The 23,717-nt window shown below is 43.4% G+C and overlaps 1 protein-coding gene and 1 pseudogene across 3 annotated transcripts in view; one reads left to right on the plus strand and one right to left on the minus strand.

Moving 5' to 3' along the window:
• MARK1 (microtubule affinity regulating kinase 1) overlaps positions 1–21,090 on the minus strand; it is a 117,183-nt gene extending 96,093 nt beyond the window's left edge. For all 3 annotated transcript variants that reach the window (XM_055334032.1, XM_055334031.1, XM_055334030.1), the window contains exon 1: positions 20,958–21,090. In XM_055334032.1, coding sequence (XP_055190007.1) covers positions 20,958–21,008 — 51 coding nt within the window. In that variant the 5' untranslated portion in view covers positions 21,009–21,090. The remainder of the gene's footprint in view (positions 1–20,957) is intronic.
• LOC129515120 (60S ribosomal protein L35-like) lies at positions 11,406–20,010 on the plus strand (annotated as a pseudogene).
• Positions 21,091–23,717: the final 2,627 nt, after the last annotated feature.

Here is a 23,717-nt window from a genome sequence, read left to right on the forward strand (position 1 = left end):
TGTTCAAATGCAGGAGATCCTCTGGGGCACCTCTTATTACTCCCTTGTCCTGAGACAAGTCAATAGAAAATTACAATAACCCAAAAGAGACATGATTTCTGATGGCCCAGACTCTTCAGGAATCACGTTTGGAGTTACCTCACCAGGCAAGGAACTATAATCACTCAGGTGTTTGTTGAGGGCACAGAGAACATGGAATTAGTAGAAGAAGGTAATTACAAATACCATCTGTGACCATGTGACCAGCTGCAGAAACAAGGACTGTAATATTTAAGAGTAGCTCTTAATTTGGTATGAATCTATGTATAAATTAACCAATTCTTTCTTTCTTTTTATGCCCTTTCCCCATTTCCCTGTCATCTAATGCTGCAGTGTTAACATTAGCTTTGTGTTTCAATACTGAGGTTACAAGGTACAAAAACAAGAGCGTGACTCAGAAGAGAAAGGACCATACCCAACAATGGATAAAGGAACTTCATATCTTCTTTTGAGGAGAGGGTTAGCCTATTTTGGGTATACCTAGGATGGGTGCATCATATTGGGTAAAAGCATAATTTTGCTATTATCTTCATTTGGAAGTTAACTATGGTCAAGAGAAGTGTGGCCAAATCCCATACTTCAAAGGGATGGCCAAGGTGACATGGGGTGGGTTGTGATGCCTTCTGGTATGTGATTTTAGCTAAGCTGGAATTCTATTTCCCAAAAGCCCCTTCCCTCTATGGTCCTGGGTTAATACTGGACACAAGAGAAACTTGCACAAAATCTGGAAGGCAGAACTAAAACAGCGGCCGTTTATATGCTCTGAAGGTCAGTGCCCAGCCAGACACAGCTGCAGCTCATGCCTGGTATAGATGATCTGTTGGCACGTCTTGTGAGCATGGAGCAGCAGTCAGGTTTCATAGCTCTCCAACTCCCGCTGGAGCACCTGCCTCGGCTGCTGTGAGTCCCGGTCCAGATGCTCAGGCAGCTCTGGGATGAAGGGCATCAGCTTATCCTGCAGGTCACCAGCTCAGAGCTTGGAAAGCAGCGAGAGACAGAAACGAGTTCCCTTTCATCCTTACAGACTCACCATGTCCTGTTCTTTCCCACCTCACGTTCATCATTCCAGTGGATTTCAGCCTCTTAATACCAGACTCCAAAGCAGCAATCATATACAGAATACTAAGCCATTGGGTAATTTTATTGTGTAACTTTAATCCTATAGTAAAAGCCTTAATCTATACTGCTCACAGGACTCTGCTTCCCCAATTGAACTCAGATGTAATAATATAGGTAAAACTGCAATGTTCTTTCTTTTAAAAGTACATGAACACGGGACTGTATTTCTAATTTAACAATGAGGGAAACTTGACTAAGTGAAATTAACTCCTCTGAGTTAAAAAAAAAAAAGACCCATCAAGTATTATTTTTAGAAGAAAAAGAGAAATGTGTTTTCCTTAAAAGAAAAGGAGGACAAACACAGAATTAGAAGTACTTTTCTTAACTCCGTCAAAACCTTGCTCATCGAGCTATCTTCTATAATTTGTAAGGGGCAAAAATATAAGCACTATGATTCAGAAAAGACAAAAGAAGACACTATATTCCAGCATACACGATGACATTATCAAAATTATCTTCAACGTGTAAATGCCTGATTTAAGACTTGCCTTTATATTTGGGTTCAGTAAATTCAACGCAGTCTCAAGGGAGAGATTCCATTAGCATGTTTAAAGCAGTAATCAATCCAAGCATATTCGTACTCAGCTTGAGGAATGAATGTATTGACAGGAAGAAAATGGTAAGCATGGAAAAAAGGGAACCCCAGAGAATGTGAGTTTAGTTGTGCATTTTAAGACCATGGGGTAGGAAAAAGAATCCACCCCCATGAGCAAATGTGAACTTCCTCATTTTGAGTCGTTTCCTTGGTAACATCACTGACCACCTGCTATTACAAAGTATGTAATGTACACCTGATAACTGAAAATCAACAACCCACCCAACCAGATACGTATTATTCTCATTTTACAGATAAGGATATGTGCATAATAGTTATATTCTTTATAAATGACTAAGCTGGAAATAAATCAACCCCAGGGATGTCTTGTCTAGAAGCTGGTGCTCTTAACATTACACAAGCCTACAGGTATGTCTGTTCTCCCTGAGAACATCGATGCCGCTACACACCTATTCTCCGCTGCACCTGCTGATACCTTGTTCACCAAGACACCTGCAGAGTCTGGCTTCCCACTTGGGTTTCTTATATGAATACAAGCATTCCAGCAAACCAGAAAATTATACTGCCCATTGTAAATTTATAGTTTTAATACTTTTTTGGTATAAAAAGGGAATATAGACTCATGACTTAAAATAAAGAAATTTAAAAAAATTAAAATCATGTACACTCCAGTAACCCTGAGGTGAACACTTAAAACTCTGGCATACTTACTTCTTTTATGTAAAAGTAGTAATACTTCTAATAACAGCAGCAGCAAGAGCAGCTAACACTTACATAGCAGTGTCAGGCACTGCTCTAAGGGCATTAGACATAGTCAATCATTTAAACCTCAAAACAACCCGAAAGGTAGGCCCTGTTATTACATTTTCCAGATAAAAACCCCAAGGAATACAGAAAGTAAGTGGCTTCCCAAGATCACAGAGCTCATAAATGGCAGTGCTGCAACTTGAACCCACCTAGTCTGACTTCAGAGCACATGCCCTTAACCCAGAAATTCTATGGCCTTTACATCAGAATTGGGGTACACAAAGGGCAATCACTCCCCTTCAGGAAGTAGACAGGGAGTGGCTGAGCCTGTATTTTATTTCTAGAGGCACTCCTTCCAGAGATACTCCCCTCCCCCCCACCAAAACCTCCTCTGGGAGGTCTTTCACTACTGCTTGCCAGAAGATATTAAGAGCTAACACGACTGAGCCCCCAGGGGATAAAAAGAAAACATCTGCTTAAATTATATCTAAAAATAAGGTATTAAATTCTTTCAGAAACTTCCTAGTTCTTTCACTCCCATGAGCACAAAAACCTAACAGCAAACTCATGCCAGAAATTACAATGGATGTTTGTTCTTTAAATCATTAGATTTGATTTAATTTAACACTCTAGTAGTCAAAGCTTTATTCTAAGACCTTCGGGTTCTAATATATTTAGAAAATCTAACAAAATCCAGTAATTATTCTCTAACATAAGCTAATAATCATATCAACTTAAATGTCAATACACTTTCTGCATAAATTTTTTAAAGTACAATAAAAATTTAACTGACGACTTTAAGTTATGAACCTGAATACCAGGAGTGAAAGGAAATCTCCCTGTAAAACCCCTCAGACGTTCATAAGAAAAATGACCAGAATGTAAAAAGCAAATACTGTATCTACACAGCACCATCTCAGATTCTTAAAGTACTTCAGAATTTTCCAGAGAATGAGTGAATCTTAATTGTATATATTTACTAAACACCCATCAAGCAGCTATTACATGCACAGGACGGTGCTAAAGTACTTAAAAAGGGGGGAATGCATTTTACTGACATTTTCTTGCTGTTTTTTTACGTAACACAGCAAGCAGTTCTGAAAACTTCTGAAAGTCAATTATGCCAGATACCGCGGCTGGGTTGACATGGGAATCAGTACCAGGGTTCTTGGTCTCAGGCAGTTTGCAGCATAATATGTGGGACAGGTTTTAGGAAATCATGGTATAGTTTTAAAGTACTGTCACACGGGCACTGAGGGGGACATTGACGGGATGAGCACTGGGTGTTATTCTGTATGTTGGTAAATTGAACACCAATAAAAATTAATTTATTAAAAAAAAATAAAGCACTGTCACAAAGCACATATGAGATAGAACCAGTAGCGTGGTAAGGAATTCACCTGTGACTGAACAGAGAACAGAGTCTCCTTCCTTCCAGACATACTCTTCCCTCCCCTTGATTTCTCTCCCCTCCTGGAGAGGGAGGGAAAAGATAAAGGCAGAGGTAATCAATCACCCAAGTTGGTATCAACCTTCTTTCCTCAAGGCTTCCCTACTTAGCATGTCCTTTGGACACTCCTGTTTAAGAATTTACTGAAGAGTGATTTCCCCGGGTTTACACAAGTGGCCACTGGTACATAACTTATTTCCTTCTAGTTTTTGCTATTTAAGCAGAAATCAGAAAGAATTTAGAGTGGCCAGGAGGATCTGTGGCATGATTTAATAGTGCTTGCTGTTCAGGTAATAAATAATCTCTACAAGAAAAGAGCACTCCAGGTTTATAGGTAAGTAGCAAAATGAGATGTACCAGTAATCATCAGAAGGAACAGAGAGAGGTTAAATGACTGACCCAAGATAAACTGGCTAAATAATCATCCCCCTCAGGTCAAATGCAGTCGCCACGTCTATCAAAATCACAGACAGGACAGCATGAAAGAATAATGAATCACCACCCCCAGCCTTTGCTAAATCCCTGTCCTAGTCCCTTTATGTCACACTATCCTTCTGCCCTAAGTCTGGAGAGGCTCTACTTTCTGCTCTACGAATACTTTCATGGTTACTGTGGGCTTCTCTCACCGCACTCCCAGTACATACCATCACAGCAAACTGTGTTTGGGATTTCACTACGTAACAGGAATCTTTCCTTAACCGGTGTTAAAGAAGTAATTATTCTGACACTTGCTAAATGGTGAGGAAGGCTCTATTTAAGATTATTGCAACAGGTATTGCGATCGGGAGAGAGATCAGCTCTGAATCAGTGATGACAGCTCGGGACTGAGCGTGGAGGCACCGGGCAAGAAGGGGAGTGGATGGAAAGTTCCTAAGACGAGCCCGCAGAGTCAGGGAACTGCTGCTAAACTGGCCTATGAGGACGCTGGCTGAAGGCAGGCCAACAACTTTGACATTGACAGGGGACACCAGCGATGGGGGGGGGATGAGGAACTTGATTGGACACCCAGGTGGTCAGCCATCAGGGAGCCGGGGCTCTCCCTAACCCACTTAGAATTCCTGGCTGAGACTGGGCCTGCAGCCCCTGTGGGGACAGGGCAGATTCGTGTCTGAAGGCCAAAGTGAAAACCTGGTTGGGGACAAGGCTCAGAGGAGCCTACCAAGGAGGGAGTCTTGGGCACTGGCACTGGCATCTTCCCTTTGCTAAGTCCTTCTCCTGAGGTGCCAGACCACGTTTGTATAAATACCGTACTCAAAGCTCTATTGTGGATCTTGCGAATGCGGGAGACGGAAATTTATTTCAAAGTTGTTTTTTAAGGTGTTATTTTTAAGTAACCTCCAAAACCAGTGTGAGGCTTGAACTCCCCAATCCCAAGATTGAGGGTCACACGCTCTACCGACTGAGTTGGCCCAGAGCCCGAGGTCACTAAATTTAAAAACTAGCATGTTTCTAAAACCCTCAAGCACATACACAATACAAATCTAATCACGTTGGCCCTTAAGTGTCTAAGGGCTACCCCCCACCCGCCAGCCCAGTTCTTGCTGAGGCTCACAGTCCCTGCCTGTCCCCTGCCTGGTCCTCTCCCTAATGGCTCCCCCTGAGGCTACAACCCCCTCCTCTCAACCAATGACACCCCCCCCCCCGCCCCGGCCTCTGTGCATGATGTTCCTTCAGTCCAGTATTCTCTTCTCCTTTCCACAGAGCCACCTGGCAAAGGAGTATTTATCTTTCAAGTCTTAGTTCAAAGGCCATGAACCTTTCCTGAGCATCCCTTCCCCCTCCCCTTTCCTTCTTTATTCTGTGTCCTGATCACTCAGATTGACAAGGACTATAACTTTCTACTGTGCTGTTTTGTCTCTGCGTCTATCTCCCTAACTTTCTACTGTGCTGTTTTGTCTCTGCGTCTATCTCCCCGGTCAGGCTCTGAGTCCCTCCAGAGCAGGAACAGGTTTCATTTGCCTTTGTATCCCTCTCATCTCCAATTGAAATGAAGCAAATAGGAAAGGAAATAAAAGCAAACTCTCTTTTGAAATTGTGAAAGTAGCACTGTTGATCACAAAATGAAAGGTGGGCATGCTTTCAAGATTTAAAATAAACCTATTACTATAACCTTTATAGGTAGTTCATTAAAACTTTGGATTGTTGCTCAACTTCTGGTTGGTTTACAACCTGAACTAAACTGATACAGTGGTCAAAACAGTATTAAATACTACTTTCTCAGAAGAAAGGGCACCGTACTGTGAACTCTGATTTTGCTGCCACCACCTCCCTCAATATGGTTAACCACATAAAGCCAGAAAAGGAAGAATATGAAATTCCTCATTACCTCCTTCCTCAATCTTACACCTACAAATGCCACACACGTGTACCTTATTACCTCTGAGACAGACAATTCCCTGTTGTTTCCTACTGCTGTCACCCCCCACTGAAAGGACTGATTGATCACTTCTCCTACCCTACTTTCTATGATATTAACGGGCAATCATTAAGGCCTTTTTTTCATTTTAACCAAAAAATGAGATTTATTATAGTGCTATTATCATCATCATCATCATCACATAAATCAATGTTTTTTTCCAACACCGAGTCAGAGAATAACTGCGAAGAAAAAAAAAAAAAAAAAAGAATTAACTGCGAAGTTGAAAAAGAGAGATTCCTGGATCTCACCCTAGAGAAACTGAGTATCAACAGAGTGGGACAGAGCAGGGATTAGGGAGGGTAAATTTGAAATGGTCTCCCAAGCTGGCTCATAAACTCACTAAAGGATAAATGAATAAACTAGATCTTGATTTATTAAATTGTTGAATGCCAAAAATATGCTAAATACTATGGGAAGTAATGCAGGATATGCAGAAATAATACTGAAAGTAGTTCCTGACCTCAAAGTATTTTCAATTTAGGTAGAAAGAAAAAGTTTACTCACAGAGAATTCTAAAACAATAAATTCTGTTGTATAGAATGGTCTCCAAACTTTAGATCAAGTACCCCCATCTTTAAAAGTTTTTTTTTTTTCATCTTTAAAAGTTTTAAGTATGGGCTACTACAGGAATACTGACATAAATTACACATGTACTCCATTAAAACACATAACATTAAAAAGATGAAAATTTTGGAAATATATTAAATTTCAATGGTACTTTTTTTTTAAAGATTTATTTATTCATGAGAGAAACAGAGAGAGAGAGAGAGAGAGAGAGAGAGAGAGAGAGAGGCGTCGACACAGGCAGAGGGAGAAACAGGCTCCATGCAGGGAACCCGATGTGGGACTCGATCCTGGGACTCCAGAATCACGCCCTGGGCTGAAGGCAGGCGCTAAACCACTGAGCCAACCAGGGATCCCTCAATGGTACAAACTTCTCAGTGATTAGTAAAACACCATTATGCAATATTAATATATTTACTGATTTTTAAAATATTGGCTTAACTTGTGATACTGAGATCTGAAGGGCTGATTCTAAGTTCAGTTTATGTTGACACTCGACTTCAAGTGCTGTACTCATATTTCAATCGATCCACCATTTATGTGAAAATTTTTTACAAAAGTCATGTCAGTAAGGGCGCCTGACATGGCGTGGCTCAGTAGCTGAGCATCTGTCTTTGGCTCAGGTCACAATCCTGGGGTCCTAGGATTGAGTCCTGCATCAGGCTCCTCATAGGAAGCCTGCTTCTCTCTCTGCCTATGCCTCTGCCTCTCTCTTTGTGTCTCTCATGAATAAATGAATAAAATCTTTTTTTTTTTTTAAATTTTTATTTTATTTTATTTATTTATGATAGGCACACAGTGAGAGAGAGAGAGGCAGAGACATAAGCAGAGGGAGAAGCAGGCTCCATGCACCGGGAGCCCGATGTGGGATTCGATCCCGGGTCTCCAGGATCGCGCCCTGGGCCAAAGGCAGGAGCCAAACCGCTGCGCCACCCAGGGATCCCTAAATGAATAAAATCTTAAAAAAAGAAAAAGTCATGTTAGTAGGCACCTTCCTGAGGACAATCAGCAATTTCTGAAAACTAACCATTTTAAGAACCATATCAAATGGTTTCCAAAATCTACTAAGATTTTTGATCTAGAAGATTTATACACAAGTTAGAAAGTTGTCCACATTTTTAAGGGTGCAGATGAGAAATTCAGAAATGATGTATAATTTAAGGTAGTAAAATCACATAAGTATGGACACTTCTGGATACCCATTTTATTCTAGTCTTTCCATAGTAGACAAGATAATGTGAAGGTTCTCCAAAATAAGACATACTTTTTAAAAGTTTACTGCTGGGCTTGAAGAGAAACATCCAAGGGGAAAATAAACGCTAAAAAGCTCCAGCTGAAAGCAACTACAAAATCCAGTACTGCCCTGGGATCCAAATACTAAGCTTTGGACTCACTACAAGGTTGGAGAACTTAAACTCCTTCATTGACTTGAGACTCCTTTAGGAAACTAGAATGTCCCAGGACAGGGGCTCCCAGCTGGCTCAGTCAGTAAAGCGTGTGACTCTTAATCTTGGGGTTTTAAGTTTGAGTCCCACATGAGGAGTAGGGATTATTTAAAACAAATCTTTAAAAAAAAAAAAAAGTCCCAGATCAGTAGGAGCAAAACAAACCCTCTCTGGAGGAAGGTGTCCTCAATTTAGACCCCCACGTTTCACACAAATAAAAATCAGGCAAATGTGAATTTACCCACAAAGATCAGCAAATACAGCAACAAACAAGCCACAGTGGATGAGAATTAACAGATACAAACAGTAAAGCTAAAGCCCCAGGGACTCCATATAATGGAATTTCCAGATATAGGGAGTAAATAACTATATGTTAAATGCTTAAGGAAATGAAGATGAAATCACAAAAATAAACAAAGACCAAGAGACTATAAAATAGGTCAGACTGGTTTGACAGAAAGAACTTAAAACTTTTAGAAATGAGAAGTAAAATTCATGAAATTAAAAATTCAACAATGGAGAAAGAGAAGAGTGGAACATGCATCCAACATACTGCTAGTTTAGTGCAACACAGGGTGCTGATGGAGCAAAACCTCCATTTGCTAGGTGCCTGGGGTATGCTAAAAACAAAGCAAGCTGCTCAGTGTGCTGCTCCTTCAGAGAAACCACAGTACAGCAGGCAGATACCAAAGGAAGCAAGCAATTATGGCTCCTAAAAAATGAAACCAGGAAATCCCTCTACTCAGGAATCTACATGCATGTGTCCAGAAAAGACTCAGCTATAGAAAAGGTTTGAGAGCCCTGAGACTCTCCAGCTGGACCGAATAGTGACAATCTTTCCAGAATGAAGCCAGTTTAGAGAGACTGGGAGAGGTAGCCTTTTTTTTTTTTTTTTTTTTGATGTGAGGACATTAACGCAGTTATAAGGAACACAAAGAAACAGGGGATTCCCTCTTCCGAGAAAAAAAAATGACAGTGCTCATATTTGACATTTGTGCATTGGACTCTTTTGAATGAATAAAAAGGAAAGGGTTTGGTATAAAAAAAAAACAAAAACAAAAACACCCCAAAGAAACGGGAAATGTCCCAACTGAAGGAAGAAATTAAATTTCCAAAACCAACACTAAAGAAACAGAGGTATATGTATTACTGGTAAAGAATTTGAAATGATTGACATAAAGATGCTCAATGAGGTCACAAAAGGATACATGAGCAAAATGAGAATTTCAGCTAAGAAACTGAAAATATAAAAAACAACCAAAAATTTTGGAGCTCAATTTAAGAATACAGTAATTTATTAGGGAGGTTCAATCATAGGCTTGATCAAGCAGAAGAAAGAATGAGCAAATCTGAATACTTATTTGAAACTGTCCAGTCACAGGAACAACAATAACAACAATAAAAGAAAAAAGAATGAAGAAAGCCTAAAGGAATTACAAGATACTGTCAGAAGAATCAAAATATGCATTACGGGAGTCCCAGAAAAAAAAAAAAAAGAGTGAGAGAAGGAAAGTTTTTTCCCCCCCAAAAATGGAAAGTTCCCAAATACGAGAAAGGAAAAAGCCATCCAGATTTCCAGATTCAAGAAACCCAACAGAAATTAATAAGATGAATCCAAAAATGTCTACACCTAAACACATAATCAAATACTCAAAGACATAATTTTGAAAGCAGAAAGATAAAAGTTACTTGTCATGAATAAAGGAACTCTCATAAGCTTATTAGCAGATTTTTCAGCAGAAAATTTACAAATCAGGAAAGAGTGCAATAAAATATTCGAGCTGCCAGGGAGAGGAGGGGAGGGAACTTGCCAGCAAGGAATACTATATCCAGCAAAACTATCCTTCAAAAAGGAATAAATTTTTATTCACAGATAAATAAAAGCTGGGAGTTCATCACCACTAGACCTGCCTTACAAGAAACGCATAGGGGAGTCATTCAGGTTGAGCAGAAAGACACTAAACAGCCACATAAAAAGCATATAAAAAATATAAACGTCACTGCTAGTAAGAAATATATACACAAATACAGAGTAGTAAAATAATGTAACAATGGCATATAAGTAATTTTAATTCTGGTAGGCAAGCTAAAAGACAAAAGTATTTATAAAACTACATAAAATATTAATGGATACACAGCACAAAAAGATGTAACTTGTGACAACAACAATACAAAGTGTGGGGGAGGAAGAAGTAAAAGCAGAATCTCTGTATGAGATTGAAGCTGCTATCAGCTTAAAACAGATTGTTATAATTGTAAAATGTTTTATGGAAAATGCTACCAGCTTAAAACAGAATGCTATAATTGTAAAATTAGTAAGCACAAAGAAAATACACAAAAGAAAATGAAAAAGAAATCAAAGCATGTCACTATAAAAAAAAATTCAACACTCACACAGGAAGACAGCAAGAGATGTTAAGAAAGACAAAAAAAAAAAAAAAAAACAAACTACAGGACAGGGAGAAAACAAATAGGAGCATTATGTAATGATAAAAGGGTCAACTGTCCAGGGAGATATAACAATGAAAGAAATTTAAAGACCCAAATCAGAGCACTTAAAATATATGAAGCAAACAATGACAGAAGTGAAGAGAGAAATAGCAACACAGTAACAGTAGGAAATTTCATTACCTAATTTTCAATAGGTAATTCAGTAGGTAGACCATCCAGACAGGTATCAAGAAGAAAACCAAGGACTTAAACAACACTATAGACTGAATGTTCCTAACAGACATATTTAGAACATTTCACTGAAGAGCAAAAGAACACATTTTTATCAAATGCATACAGACATTCTCCACAATAGAGCACCTGTCAGGTCACAAAACAAAATCTTACAAACTTAGTAATACTGAGATCATATTCAGTATCTTATCCAAACTAATCTTATGCAACTAGAAACCAGTAACAAAAGAAAACTGGAAAATATGTGAAAATTAAGCAACATATTCTTCAATAACCACTGGGTCAGGAAGAAATCAAAACAGAAATTAGAAAATATCTTGAGACAAATACAAACAATATACATTCCTCTTTCCATTGGCAGTGGTGGCAGATTGTGCAGAAATGGCCAAAATCAAGACTCAAAACCTCTGCAGCATGATAAAGGAGGAGTTGATTATAAACAGGTGGAAGATCTGAAGGTGGAGCTGTCCCACTTGTGCATCATCAAAGCAACAGGCAACATGGCTTCCAAACTGTCCAAGATCCAACCTGTTCGCAAATCCATTGCCCATGTTCTCACCTTCATCAGCCAGACTCCAAAAGAGAACCTCAGGAAATTCTACAAGGGTAAGGTACAAGCCCCTGGATGTGTGGCCCAAGAAGGCATGTGCCATGCGCCTCAGGCTGAACAAGCAGGAAGAAAACCTGAAGACTAAGAAGCAGTAGGGGAAGGAGCCACTATACCCTGTGTGGTAGTACGGAGTAAAAGCCTCAGCCTTAGCATCGATAACACACACACACACACACACACACACACACACACACACACACACACTGGAGAAAAGAAAGAAAACAACACACAAGAACTTACAGGATCCAGCAGCAGTAGGACTAAGTGGGAAGTTCATAGCGATAAAAACCTACATTAAAAAAAAAAAAAAAAGGAACACTCTCAAAATTCCCCTAAAAAAACTACAAAAAAAGGGCAGCCCAGGTGGCTTAGCGGTTTAGCAGTTTAGCGCTGCCTTCAGCCCAGGGCACGATCCTGGAGACCTGGGATCAAGTCCCACGTCAGGCTCCCTGCAGGGAGCCTGCTTCTCCCTCTGCATGTGTCTCTGCCTCTGTGTGTGTGTGTGTGTGTGTGTGTGTGTGTATGTGTCTCATGAATAAATAAAATCTTTAAAAAAAACTACAAAAAAGAAAAAGCTAACCCTAAAATTAACAGAAGGGAATTATAGCAGATTATAGTAATAATAAATGAAGTAGAGAATAGAAAAATAGAAAAAAGTCAATAGAGTTGTTTTTTTGAAAATATCAACAAATGAAAAAATCCCTGCTAGACTAAAAGAGAGAGAGAGAGAGGAGAGAGAGAAGAACCAAATTAAAATCATAGGTAAAAGAGGAAACATTACAACTGATGTCACAGAACTAGAAAGGATAGCAAGAAACTACGTTAAATAATTATATGCCAATAAACTGAATAACCTAGAAGAAATGGAGAAATTCCCACGAACATGCAACCTACCAGACCAAAAAGTGAAGAAAAAGAATCAGTAATCAAAAACTTTCCAACAAAGAAAAGCCCAGGACTGGATGGCTTTCTCATAAATTCTAATGAACACTTAAAATAGAATCAACCCCAAATGACTGACCACTTGTAAGACTTTTCCAAAAAATGAAGAGAGGGAAACTGTTTGTATAAGGCCAGCATTACTCTAATGCCAAAACCAGAAAAAGACACTAAAAGAAAATCACAGGGCAATAACCTTGATGAATATATGTAATAATCCTAAGTGAAATATTAGCAAACCAAATTTAATGGCACATTAAAAGGATCATACATGATGACCAAGGGGCATCTATCCCTGGGATACAAGGATGGTTCAACATAGGTAATCAGTAAATCAAAGGTAATCAGTAATCATAGGTAATACACCTCATTAACAGAACAAATGACGACACAGGCTCATCTCCATTGATGCAGACAACGCATCAACATGTTTTTATCATAAAAGAAACTCAACAAATGAGGAATAGAAGAAACATAAGCAATACCACATATGAAAAGTCCACAGCTAACATCATACTCAGTGGTGAAAACTGAAAGCTTATCTTCTGTGATCAAAAACAAGGCAAGGATGCCCCCTTTTGCTTTACATTCAACATAGTGCTAAAAATCTTAGCCAGAGCAAGTAGGCAAGAAAAAGAAACAAAAGCCATACACTATGGAGGGGAATAAGTAAAAGTAGCTCTGTTTGCACATACCATGATCTTATATGTAGAAAACTCTATGACTTCTACCAAAAAAATCCCCAAAATTGTTAGAACTATAAATTAATTCAATAAAGGTACAGGCTACAAAATCAGCAAACAAAATCAGTTGTGTTTCTATCCACTAGCAACACATGAGGTGAAAAGAAAACAATCTTCATTTATAAGCGCATCAAAAAGAGTAAAATATTTAGGAATAAATTTAACCGATGAAGCAAAAGACTTGTACACTGAAAACTACAAAACGTTGCTAAAAGAAATTAAAGAAGACACATATAAATGGAACGACATGAGTGTTATGTTTTGGAAGATGTAATACTGGTAAAATGTCCATACTACCCAAAGAGATCTACAGATCAACATAATCTCCAACAAAACCCCAATTCTATATTTAACTGAAACAGGAAAAAACAATCCTAAAATTCACATGGAGCCACAAGGACCCTGAATAGCCAAAACAATCTTGAGAAAGAACAAAGATGAAGGCCTCACACTTATGACTTCAAAGCATATTACAATGTTACAATACAAAAAACAGTATGGCACTGGTGTAAAGACAGGCAAATAGACCAGTGGAATAGAACTGAGAGCCCAGAAATAAATCTTTGTATATATGGTCAAATGATCTTTGATAAGAGTACCAAAAATACACAAAGTAGGAAAGGATGGTCTTTTCAATAAATGGTGCTGGGAAAACCAGATCTCTGCATGCAGAAGAATGAAATTGGACCTTTTAGCTTATATCATACACAAAAATTAACTCAAAAATGCATTAAAGACTTAAACATAACATCTGAAACTATAAAATTCTTTAAAAAAACATACGGGGAAAGCTTCATCACATTGATCATGGCAATGATGTCCTGAATATAACACCAAAAACATAGGCAATCAAGACCAAAAAAGAAAAATAGACAGATGGGACTACATCAAACTAAAAAGCTTCTGCAAAGCAAAGGAAACATTCTTCACAGTGAAAAGACAATCTACAGAATGGAAGAAAACATTTATACCATATACCTGAAAAGGGGTTAATATCTGAAATATGCAGGGAATTCTTACAATTTGGATTTTTAAAAATGGACAAAGGACTTGATTAGACATTTCTCCAAAGGAAATGTATAAAAGGTCAACAAGTATATGAAAAGATGCTTGACATCACTAATCATCAAGAGAAATGCAAATCAAAATCACGAGACTATCACTTCACATGTATAAGGATGGCCAACATCAAAAAACAAAACAGACAATAATAAATGTTGACAAGGATGTGGACATATTGGAACCCTTGGGTACTGTTGGTTTGAATGTAAAATGGTGCAGCCATTATGGAAAACAACATGGAGGTTCCTCAAAAAAATTCAAAGTAGAGCTAACATATAAGTTATGTTATAAACATAACATATAACATATAATCAACTTCCAGATATTTATTCAAGAGAATTGAAATCAGGACCTCAAGAAGATATTTGCAATCCCATGTTCATTGCAGCATTATTCACAATTGCTAAGTCATGAAAACATCCCAAATGTACATCAATGGATAAAGAAATGTATTATATACATTCAATGGACAATTTTTCTGCCATAAAAAGGAAAGAAATTGTGTCATGCTTTATTATGGATGAACCCTAAGGATATTACACTAAGGAAAATTAGCCCATCATAGAAAGACTGAACCGCATGATTCCACTTAACTGAGGTATGTAATGCAAACTTATAAGAGCAGAGAGTAGAACTGTGGTTGCCAGGGGCCGGAGAGAAAGGAAAATGGGGAGTTGCTATTCCCTGGTATAAAGTTTCAGTCATGCAAGATGAAAAAGCTCTAGAGATCTGCTGTATGCCTACAGTTAACAACACCTACTGTATGCTTAGAAGTTTATTAAGAGAGATTTCATGCAGGGCAGCCCTGGTGGCGCAGCGGTTTAGCGCCGCCTGCAGCCCGGGGTGTGATCCTGGAGACCTGGGATCCAGTCCCATGTCGGGCTTCCTGCATGGAGCCTGCTTCTTCCTCTGCCTGTGTCTCTGCCCCTCTCCCTCTCTCTCTCTCTCTCTCTCTCTCCCCCCCTCTTTCTCTGAATAAATAAATAAATAAATCTTAAAAAAAAAAGATTTCATGCTCTGTGGTGGTGTTTTTTTTTTTTTTACTACAATTTAACACAAATTTGACAGAGGAATTAATAGTGATTTAAATACAGCAGAAGAGATTTAGCCAACTGAAAGATAAAATCTAAACATTACATACCATAACTGCACTGTAGATTATACTATACATTGTAGTACAGAGAAACAATGAGATGGGGGAAGAAATGAGAGTTTAGACATATGTAGGGTAAAATGAGAAATTTTAACGTATCTAATCAGAGAACCAAAAGAAATTAATATTTAAAGAGAGAATGACTGATTGTAGAACTGATGAAAGAGATAAATCCACAGATTATAAATCAAACAAATCATGCAGCTCGTAGTACAGACACGCAATGAACTCATGGGAAAAATGATTGAGAAGTTAAGGCTCATGGAGGAGTTATGGCCTAACAGAATTGAATCAGAGTCCTCAAATGAACCTCTAAATGAGCAGAAACAAGGTAATTTTCAAAAAGATAATAGTTGATAAGTATCTAGAACTAATCAGACAGGAAATCACAGACATAAGAAGCAAGAAGGAAAAAAGGAAATCCATCACAGGGCCATGTGGGTGACTCAGCTGGTTAAGTGTCTAACTTGATTCCGACTCAGGTCATGATCTCAGGGTTGTGAGACCAAGCCCTGTGTGAAGCCCCTCTCTCCCTCCCTCTGCCCCTCCTCCCTATTCTACTTCCCTTTCTCAAAAAACAAACAAACAAAACAAAAAAACCTAAATACACTGTAGTGAAAGTCCAACACCTAAAGAAAAACCAGAATCTTAAAAAAGAAAGATGGAAAAGATCACCTAGTTAATGGCAGATGACTTCTGAACAGAAACCATGGAAATCAGCAGACCACAGAATACTATCTTTGGAAGAATGAATGAAAATAGCTGTCAACTTAGAATTGGAGACTGAGCAAAACTATCATTGAATAATAAGGGCAAAATATATTTCAGATTTAAAAAAAGAAAGTTTATGACTAACAATCCTTTACTAAAAGAACTTCAAGGCGTTCATTGGGCAAAGGGAAAACAACCCCCAAAAGAAAGTCTGAGAAGGAGGAAGAAATGGTTAAAAAAAAATAATTTAAAAACCATGTGGCTAATTCTAGCTGTTATTTAAGGGGAGGAGGCAAGCTTAGAGTCCCCCTACTCCTTCACCATCTTAATCCCCACCACAGGGTTGATTTTAACAACCTGAGCCTTAAAAAGAAGAAGAAAGAAGAAAGTAGTAGTAGTAGCAATTCATAATAGCATTTTGGCCAGAGAGGAACAGGAGGTAGTGATGTTTTTCTCACAATGGATTGTCCTGCACACTCACCTTGGAGACCAGTAGTGTGGGTCATACAAAGACAGATGTTCAGCTCCAGCAGACAGCAGTACTTGCTATAACCAATTCAGAATTTTTCTTAGAAAGATGAGTCACACCATAAAGGATTTGTGAGTTGGGGATAAGGGGGAAAGAGCAGGGCACTCCAGATGGACAAAATGGCACAGGTTCAAAACAGAGATGAGCACAGCATAGCCTGTTCTTCCTCGTACCATTTCGGATATTCTTTTAAAATTTCTAAGACAGAAGCACCTGGGTGGCTCAGTTGTTGAGCGTCTGTCTGCCTTTGGCTCAGGTCACGATCCCGGGGGGGGGGGGGGGGTGTCCTGGGATCGAGTTCCTACATCAGGGTCCCCGCAGGGAACCTGCATCTCCATCTGCCTATGTCACTGCATCTCTGTGTCCCTCATGAATAAAATCTTAAAAAAAAGATAAATAAAAAAATAAAATTCCTAAGACAAAACCAAAATGAACCAAAAACGCCCCTCCAAGAAGCAACAGTGGAAGATGTCAGAGATGATAACCACTTAACCTTCTGAAGGCTTCTCCCTTTGCTTGTAGCATGCAATGCTTACCCTTCCCAGTGTCCCAAAGATATTTTGATGATAAATGAAAAAAATCCAAAAGGGGAATGTTCCAGCACTGATGTGTTACACATTACTACCAGTCACTGTGCTGGGTGCTGGGGATACAAAATAAACGGGACAAAGTAAGTCGGCGATTAGAACACAGTGTGATAAGTACACAGTGAGCTGTGTGGCACACACAGGGTCCTGAGCAACCCAAGGGTAGTGGCAAAGGCACGTTTCTCTTCTGCCTTTCACATCGTGAACACCGATTCCCGTGGGACACAGTACTGATGGCCACCGTAGATCCACTAGCACTTGTGATAGTCATCAGAGGTAGTTTCAGATCAAAAGAATCACCTTCAAGAGTTTTATTATTAAAAGATTCTAAATAAATTTAACCAAAGCATCCCAAGAAGGGGTCAAATCAATTTTCTTCATACTGATTAAAATTTCGCCACAGAAAGCTGGTCTGGGCATTTTGGATCCAGAAAAAAAATCGGCGTAACGAGAGTTTTCCTGAAACACGGAAAAACAAGTTTATCTTGCTTCATTTCAAAGTACCTAAGAGTAATGGTAATATATTATCCACATTCATGCTAGAACTATCCAAGTATAATCTAAGAAAAAAAAAATTTCAAACATCCATTCTTTCTCTGGACTCTTTACAATCTAACATCAAACACATTTTGCATAAATTAATTCTATGACCTGTAACGTATCTTTTCCACCTTTTCTACTTGACTATGAAGTGTTTATCGCATTATCATCATTGGTTATTCTGTGGGACTTAGCCGATTCAGGCCTATCAACACACAAATCCTTCATCTAATAACTCCTGAAGAGGTGCACACAGAATGTTCTGAAAGAAAAGCTACTACTACATACCGCAGTAGTAACAGGAGATCAGGGCTGAACACTCCTCTTTTGAAAGCCCTAATGCATCCTCAACATATATTAGCGACATATATGGGGTAGGTATGTACATTCCCAAGGATACAAAATGCAAATACATTCACATAAACAAAATTTCATATTAACTGCAAATGACAATACAGTACAAAGATGGTTCTGTAGAGTGCCGTATCTGTTTAAGTCAAAACATTTCTAGCAGTGTTAGACCGTTTTTAGTTGTGTCCTTGATATTACAAAGGACCTGGAAGTCTTTATGGTCATGTGAATATAAATTTTCCCAACAATTTTTAAAGCTGTCACTTGAACTGAAAACGACCACAAATGTACATTCTGAATGCCATACAACTGCATTAATATACTGGCAAACAAGCAGGTGTGTTCTTCATCTCACTGATGAGAGGGTAAGTCAGAATGGATTATGACATTTTACTGCTAACCGGAGGATAGAGACAGACACCAACAATGACTTAATGGCCATCCCTGGTGGTCCCTCTGATAAACTCCTATGGCACTTACAAACCAGCTTAGCCCTATTTATGCAGTTTTCTACTGTACACTGTTTGTTTGGGATTATGTTTACTTTTCTCGTGAGCTCCTTGAGGGGAGAGGCCTTATCTTAAATAATACTTCTGTGTCCCTTCCAGCTCAAAAACAAAGCTGGGTGCACATTTACTGATGAACCAACAGCCACAGTGTAGTAGATGCTTCCCCAAATTGGGAGGTATCAGGCAAGCAGGAGAAAATGAGAACTGGATAGAGTAAGCTACATGGAGATACAGTTCGTGTACAACCCAAGGGCAGGGGACAAGACCATCAAAGTGACTTTGAAATAACACGTTCAGAACCAGAGCAAATGAGTTTCTACGGCATAATTATTTTCGGCAGGTACAACAAAATTCATCACACGGTTATTGCTTAGCTTAAAAATCCACCGGGGTTTTTTTTTTTTTTTTTTTGAGGGGGGGGAGGGTCTTAGGCCTGATGCTGCATTCCTATCTATTCCTCGATGCCTATTCCTATCATGTATCTCATATCCTTAAAAAGTACCTTATTCATGCAAGTATGGGAAGAGCTCTACTATTCAACCCCCCCCCGAAAGAAAATAAAAACAATGTATTTTTCCACTCTTCCTAGGTTAACAACACAAGTGTTCCGCTAATAAAAACAGAGGTCATCCTCCCTGTTACTTTTCATTCACGCTGAAATGACACACTGAGGGGGATCTTTTCCGAGTTGCTGTTGCAGACCTTCTGTTTGAAAAACTCGACTTTAAGATCAACGGCCACCAAATTTTTCATCTTTTCCCCTGACCGACCTTCAACCTCTCTGTCAAAATTACGCATCCATGATGTATTTAAAAAAAAAAAAAACAAACCAGTTTGGGCTGCAAGACCAAGTTGTAATTCACGCTCAGGCAGCAGCAGCCTCACACTGTGCATTTTCCATGCACGATACCAGGGAGGACAAAAGCACGCTCTGAAATACCTTCCCAGCTCTTCTAACAATAGTCTCTTACTAGGATTTCTTCCCCCTTTCCCGTAATTATATTGAGTGTCTGCGTTCCCCTACTGGCCCGAGATGAAGCAGTCGGTTTCTTCCAGCCGCCGACGCTTCAGAGGTGAGCTGCTGCGGTCTTCGCCCTCGCACCTTTTGTCTAAGGACGCAGGAGCACTCGGGATCTTATTTTGCCAACCCTGCGACGGGCACTGCTACACCAGGGGCTGGAGTCGGAGCCCACCACACAACCAGCCGGGTCTGGACAGGCCTCCAAACTTGGTACCCTCCAGCTCCTTCTAAAACCGCTCGGAAGACCAGCCAAGGCCCTATGCACAAGTCAAGAGGGTCAAAAAAAAAAAAAAAAAAAAAGAGGTGGTGGTGGTGGTGGTGGGGGGGAACCTTTTCTACAAAGAAACTCACACACACACACCACACACACACACACACACACTTGTACTTTTCTGAAGGTGGGAATACGACCGATCCCGGCCTCTGAGTTGAACCCCCAGGGGCATCTGCATCCAGATAAAACAACTCCGGAGGGCAATTTGATCAAAGATGCAGAAAAAGCCTTCCTGCAAAGAAATGCACCGTGTGACACTCGGAGGAGGGGGGGGAGGAGGAGGAGGAGGAGGAGGAGGAGGAGAGAGGAGGAGGAGGAGGAGGAGGAGGAGAGGTGGTTAAAGTAAAACCTGCCCTGAATTGTCAGCTCTGGCTGGAGGCAGAGGACGGGAAGGCGCCGGCCCCCGCGGGCTCCTGGGCGTCTCCGCCGCGACCCGGGCCGCCGAGGCCGTCCGGGGACCGTCGCTCCCGCCCCCCCCGCCCCCCGCCCCCCGCCCCCCGCCGAGCTCGGCTGCACCGCCTCGGCCCCGCGCGCTCCGCCGCCGCCGCCGCCGCCTGCCCCCGGCGCGGCCCGCGACCCGAAGTGGGACACGGGGCGACAAAGAGCAGAGTCACGGGGCAGCGCCGGGGGCCGGGGGGGCAGGGCCGGGCCGGGGCCGGGGCCGGGATGCCCGCGCCCTCCCCTGCGGGCGGGCGGCCGGCGGCGCGGACGCGGCTGGATGCGCCGCGGGGGCTGCGCGGGGCGCGGGGCTCCAGGTGCAGGCGGCGCCGCGGCGCGCTCGGGGCTCGGGGCTCGCGGCTCGGGGCTCGCGGCTCGGGGCTCGCGGCTCGGGGCTCGCGGCTCGCGGCTCGGCCCCGCCGCTCCCCCGGGGGTGGGGTGGGGGGGGGCGGCCCCGGCTACTCACGTTCTCCGTGTCCCGCTCGTTCACCGTCGGCAATGGCGTCCGCGCCGACATCTTGAGCGGGCGGCGGGGTCGGGCCGGGGTCTCGCCGGCCGGGCCGGGGCGCGGGGCCCGCGGCGAGCGGAAGGGGGCGCGGGCGCGGGCGCGGGCGCGGGCCGAGCGGCTCCCGCAGGCCGCGGGGCGGTGCAACAAGCGGCCGCGGCGGGCCGAGGGCGGGCGGGCGGGCGGGCGGAGGCCGCGGAGGCAGGGGAGGGGGAGCCGCCTCCCGCGGCGGCGCCGGCGGGGGACGCGGGCGGCAGCGAGGGCGGGCTCCGGGCGAGGGCGGCCGCCGGGCGCGGGCCGGGCGGCGGGGCGGGCGGGATGCGGCGCCGAGGGGCGGGGGGAGCGGGAGGCGGGGAAGGGGCGGGCGGGGAGCTCGCCCCGCAAGTGCCCGCCCGGCGCGCCCCGGGAGCCGCGGCCCCGGCGGCGCCGCCCCGCGCCCCCCGCAGGTGTGCGGCGCCGCCCGGCCGAGCCGCAGCCACGCGCCCGGGGCCCAGCGGCGGCGGCGCCCCGGCTCCCGGCTCCCGGCGCGCCCGTCCCGGCTGCTGGGCGCGCTCCCCGCCCTCGCCGCCCTCGCCGCCCTCGCCGCCCTCGCCGCCCTCGCCGCCCTCCCCGCCGCCGGAGGAGCGGCCCGAGCCGGCAGCGCGCGGAGCGGCGGGCGCGGCGCGCGGCGGCCCGAGGCACTGGGCGGCCGGCGGCGGGTGGGCGGGCGCCAGCCGAGGGGCCTCGCCATTCATTCCCTCATTAGGGATGCGGGGCCGCCCCGCCCTCCCCGCGCGCGCGCGCCGCCCGCCCCGCCCGCCCCGCCGCGCCCCGCCGCGCCCCGCCGCGCCCCCGCCGCGCCCCCGCCTCCGGGAGAGCTCGGCCGTCCGGGAGCCTCCGCGGGCTCGTGTTCGTACTCGTGTGCGGGGTCTGCCCGGCGGGGGCCGCCCCTTTGTCCGTCGCGGCGGCGAGGGCGGGTGCATCGCGCCTCGGGACCGTCCCCGGGCGGACCCTGTGCTCCCCGCCCCCGCGCCCGAGCTGTCCCATCCCCGCCCGCCGGGCCCCTCTCGGCCCGCTTCTCCCCGGCGCCCCGGGGCTCGGGGGCGCCCCAATAGTCGGGCCCACGGCGCAAGAGCCGCCCCCCCCCCGGCCCCGGAGGCGCCCGCAGCCCCCGCGGGCTGCACAGGCTCGGGCCGGGCAGCTCGCCGCAGCCTCGGGGAGCGGGAAGCGGGCGGCGCTGGGGGTGGCCCGGCGCCCACCGCAGCACCCCCGGGGCGCTGAGCCCCGGAGTCCCGACGTCTACACTGACGGATCGTCACTTCCTGGGACACAAGGAAGTGTCACCGAGGCGAGCGGCCTTGGGGAGATTCTGGCCCAGCCCCTCCTCCTCCTCCAGGTGGCTTCCTCACCCTCACCCTCACCCTCACCCTTGCGCCCACCTGCCACTTTTATACCCGTGGACATCCCCGCGCAAGGCGCTGTCCAGGGCCCGGGAGCCCTTGAAAAGGCAGTGCCACTTCTCCCTGCCTTAAGCTCTGGGAGCTTACATTTTGCACACTCAGCCTCTAGGACCAAAAGAATAAATAATTGATTTTTTAAAAACCGACCCTTATCATCTCTCTATTCTCTTTCCAGTATTTCTCATTCGCTTCCTTGCAAGGCTGGGCAGAAAGGTAAAAGGGGCAATAGACGGAAAAGAGGTACATCCCAGTTTCTGAGCTGCTTCCCTAAGCCTCGGATGGGAATCTTAAAATGATGGGAAATTACCCCCCCCCCTCCTGAAGTTGATCCATTTGAAGAATCCCTGCACCAGATGGTTTTTATCCTGACTCATTAAAGGTTGTTTCTGCAATTTTAACACTTGACCCTTAAAACATGTTCCGAAAAGACCTAAAGTAGCAAATACAAAGATACTCTGAGGATTAAAAAAAAAAAAAAAAAGCAATCATCTGGTAAATTCACCTCTTGAACACCATCTATGTATTTATTTCTGTAGCAGTGTGTCTTGTAAACTTCTCAATTTCGCAAAGCAAATAAAAATCACAAGATCCCTTTGGTGTTCTCACCACTACTCAAATAAGATTGAGGCTTTGGAACTGTAAGGCTGCATCCTGAATTATGGTGTATAACTGAGAATGCCAAGCTTGCACAGTCCCTCTGCGGAGATCCTGAATCACCGAGATGTACTGAAGTTGCCAGGGCAGAAGCCTGTACTTTCCTGATCAACTAGAGCCACTGCTGCCTATAGGGGTTGCTGATGCAGTGTCAGCACCCTGCTGCAGCCACTGGAGGACCTTGTGTTTCGATAGTCCCTGTGTCAACGTGGGAATAAACAAGAATCTGTGAAACAGCGCTCAACCCCATTGAAATAGGAATCATTCCTTCAACTGCTAGCTTGGAGTTTGCTTTTCGATGTCCATTCACATAGTATCCTGTCTTTATCCTGGTATTAGCTCAGATAGACACCTGTTTCCATGTCAAAAAAAAAAAAAGTCCATGTGTCTGACTTCTTTAAGATCATAGATGATCTTGTTGATGGTGTATAGAAAAAGATAACTGGAGTACGTGGTTCTGTTCAATCACATGCCAGTTACTATACCTACAGGTCCACCTCCATAAGGTTCTTTATACCTGTAAGGTTTAATGGCTAATTAGAGACAGAGCTCAAAGGAGAGGCCAGGATTCTGGCACAGTGTCTTGCAAGACTTTAAAGCATATGTTAAAAGTCATGGGCAAATCCCT

Source organism: Nyctereutes procyonoides, unplaced genomic scaffold (assembly GCF_905146905.1).
Source record: "Nyctereutes procyonoides isolate TBG_1078 unplaced genomic scaffold, NYPRO_anot_genome, whole genome shotgun sequence".
In the NCBI taxonomy this organism is placed as follows: Eukaryota; Metazoa; Chordata; class Mammalia; order Carnivora; family Canidae; genus Nyctereutes; species Nyctereutes procyonoides.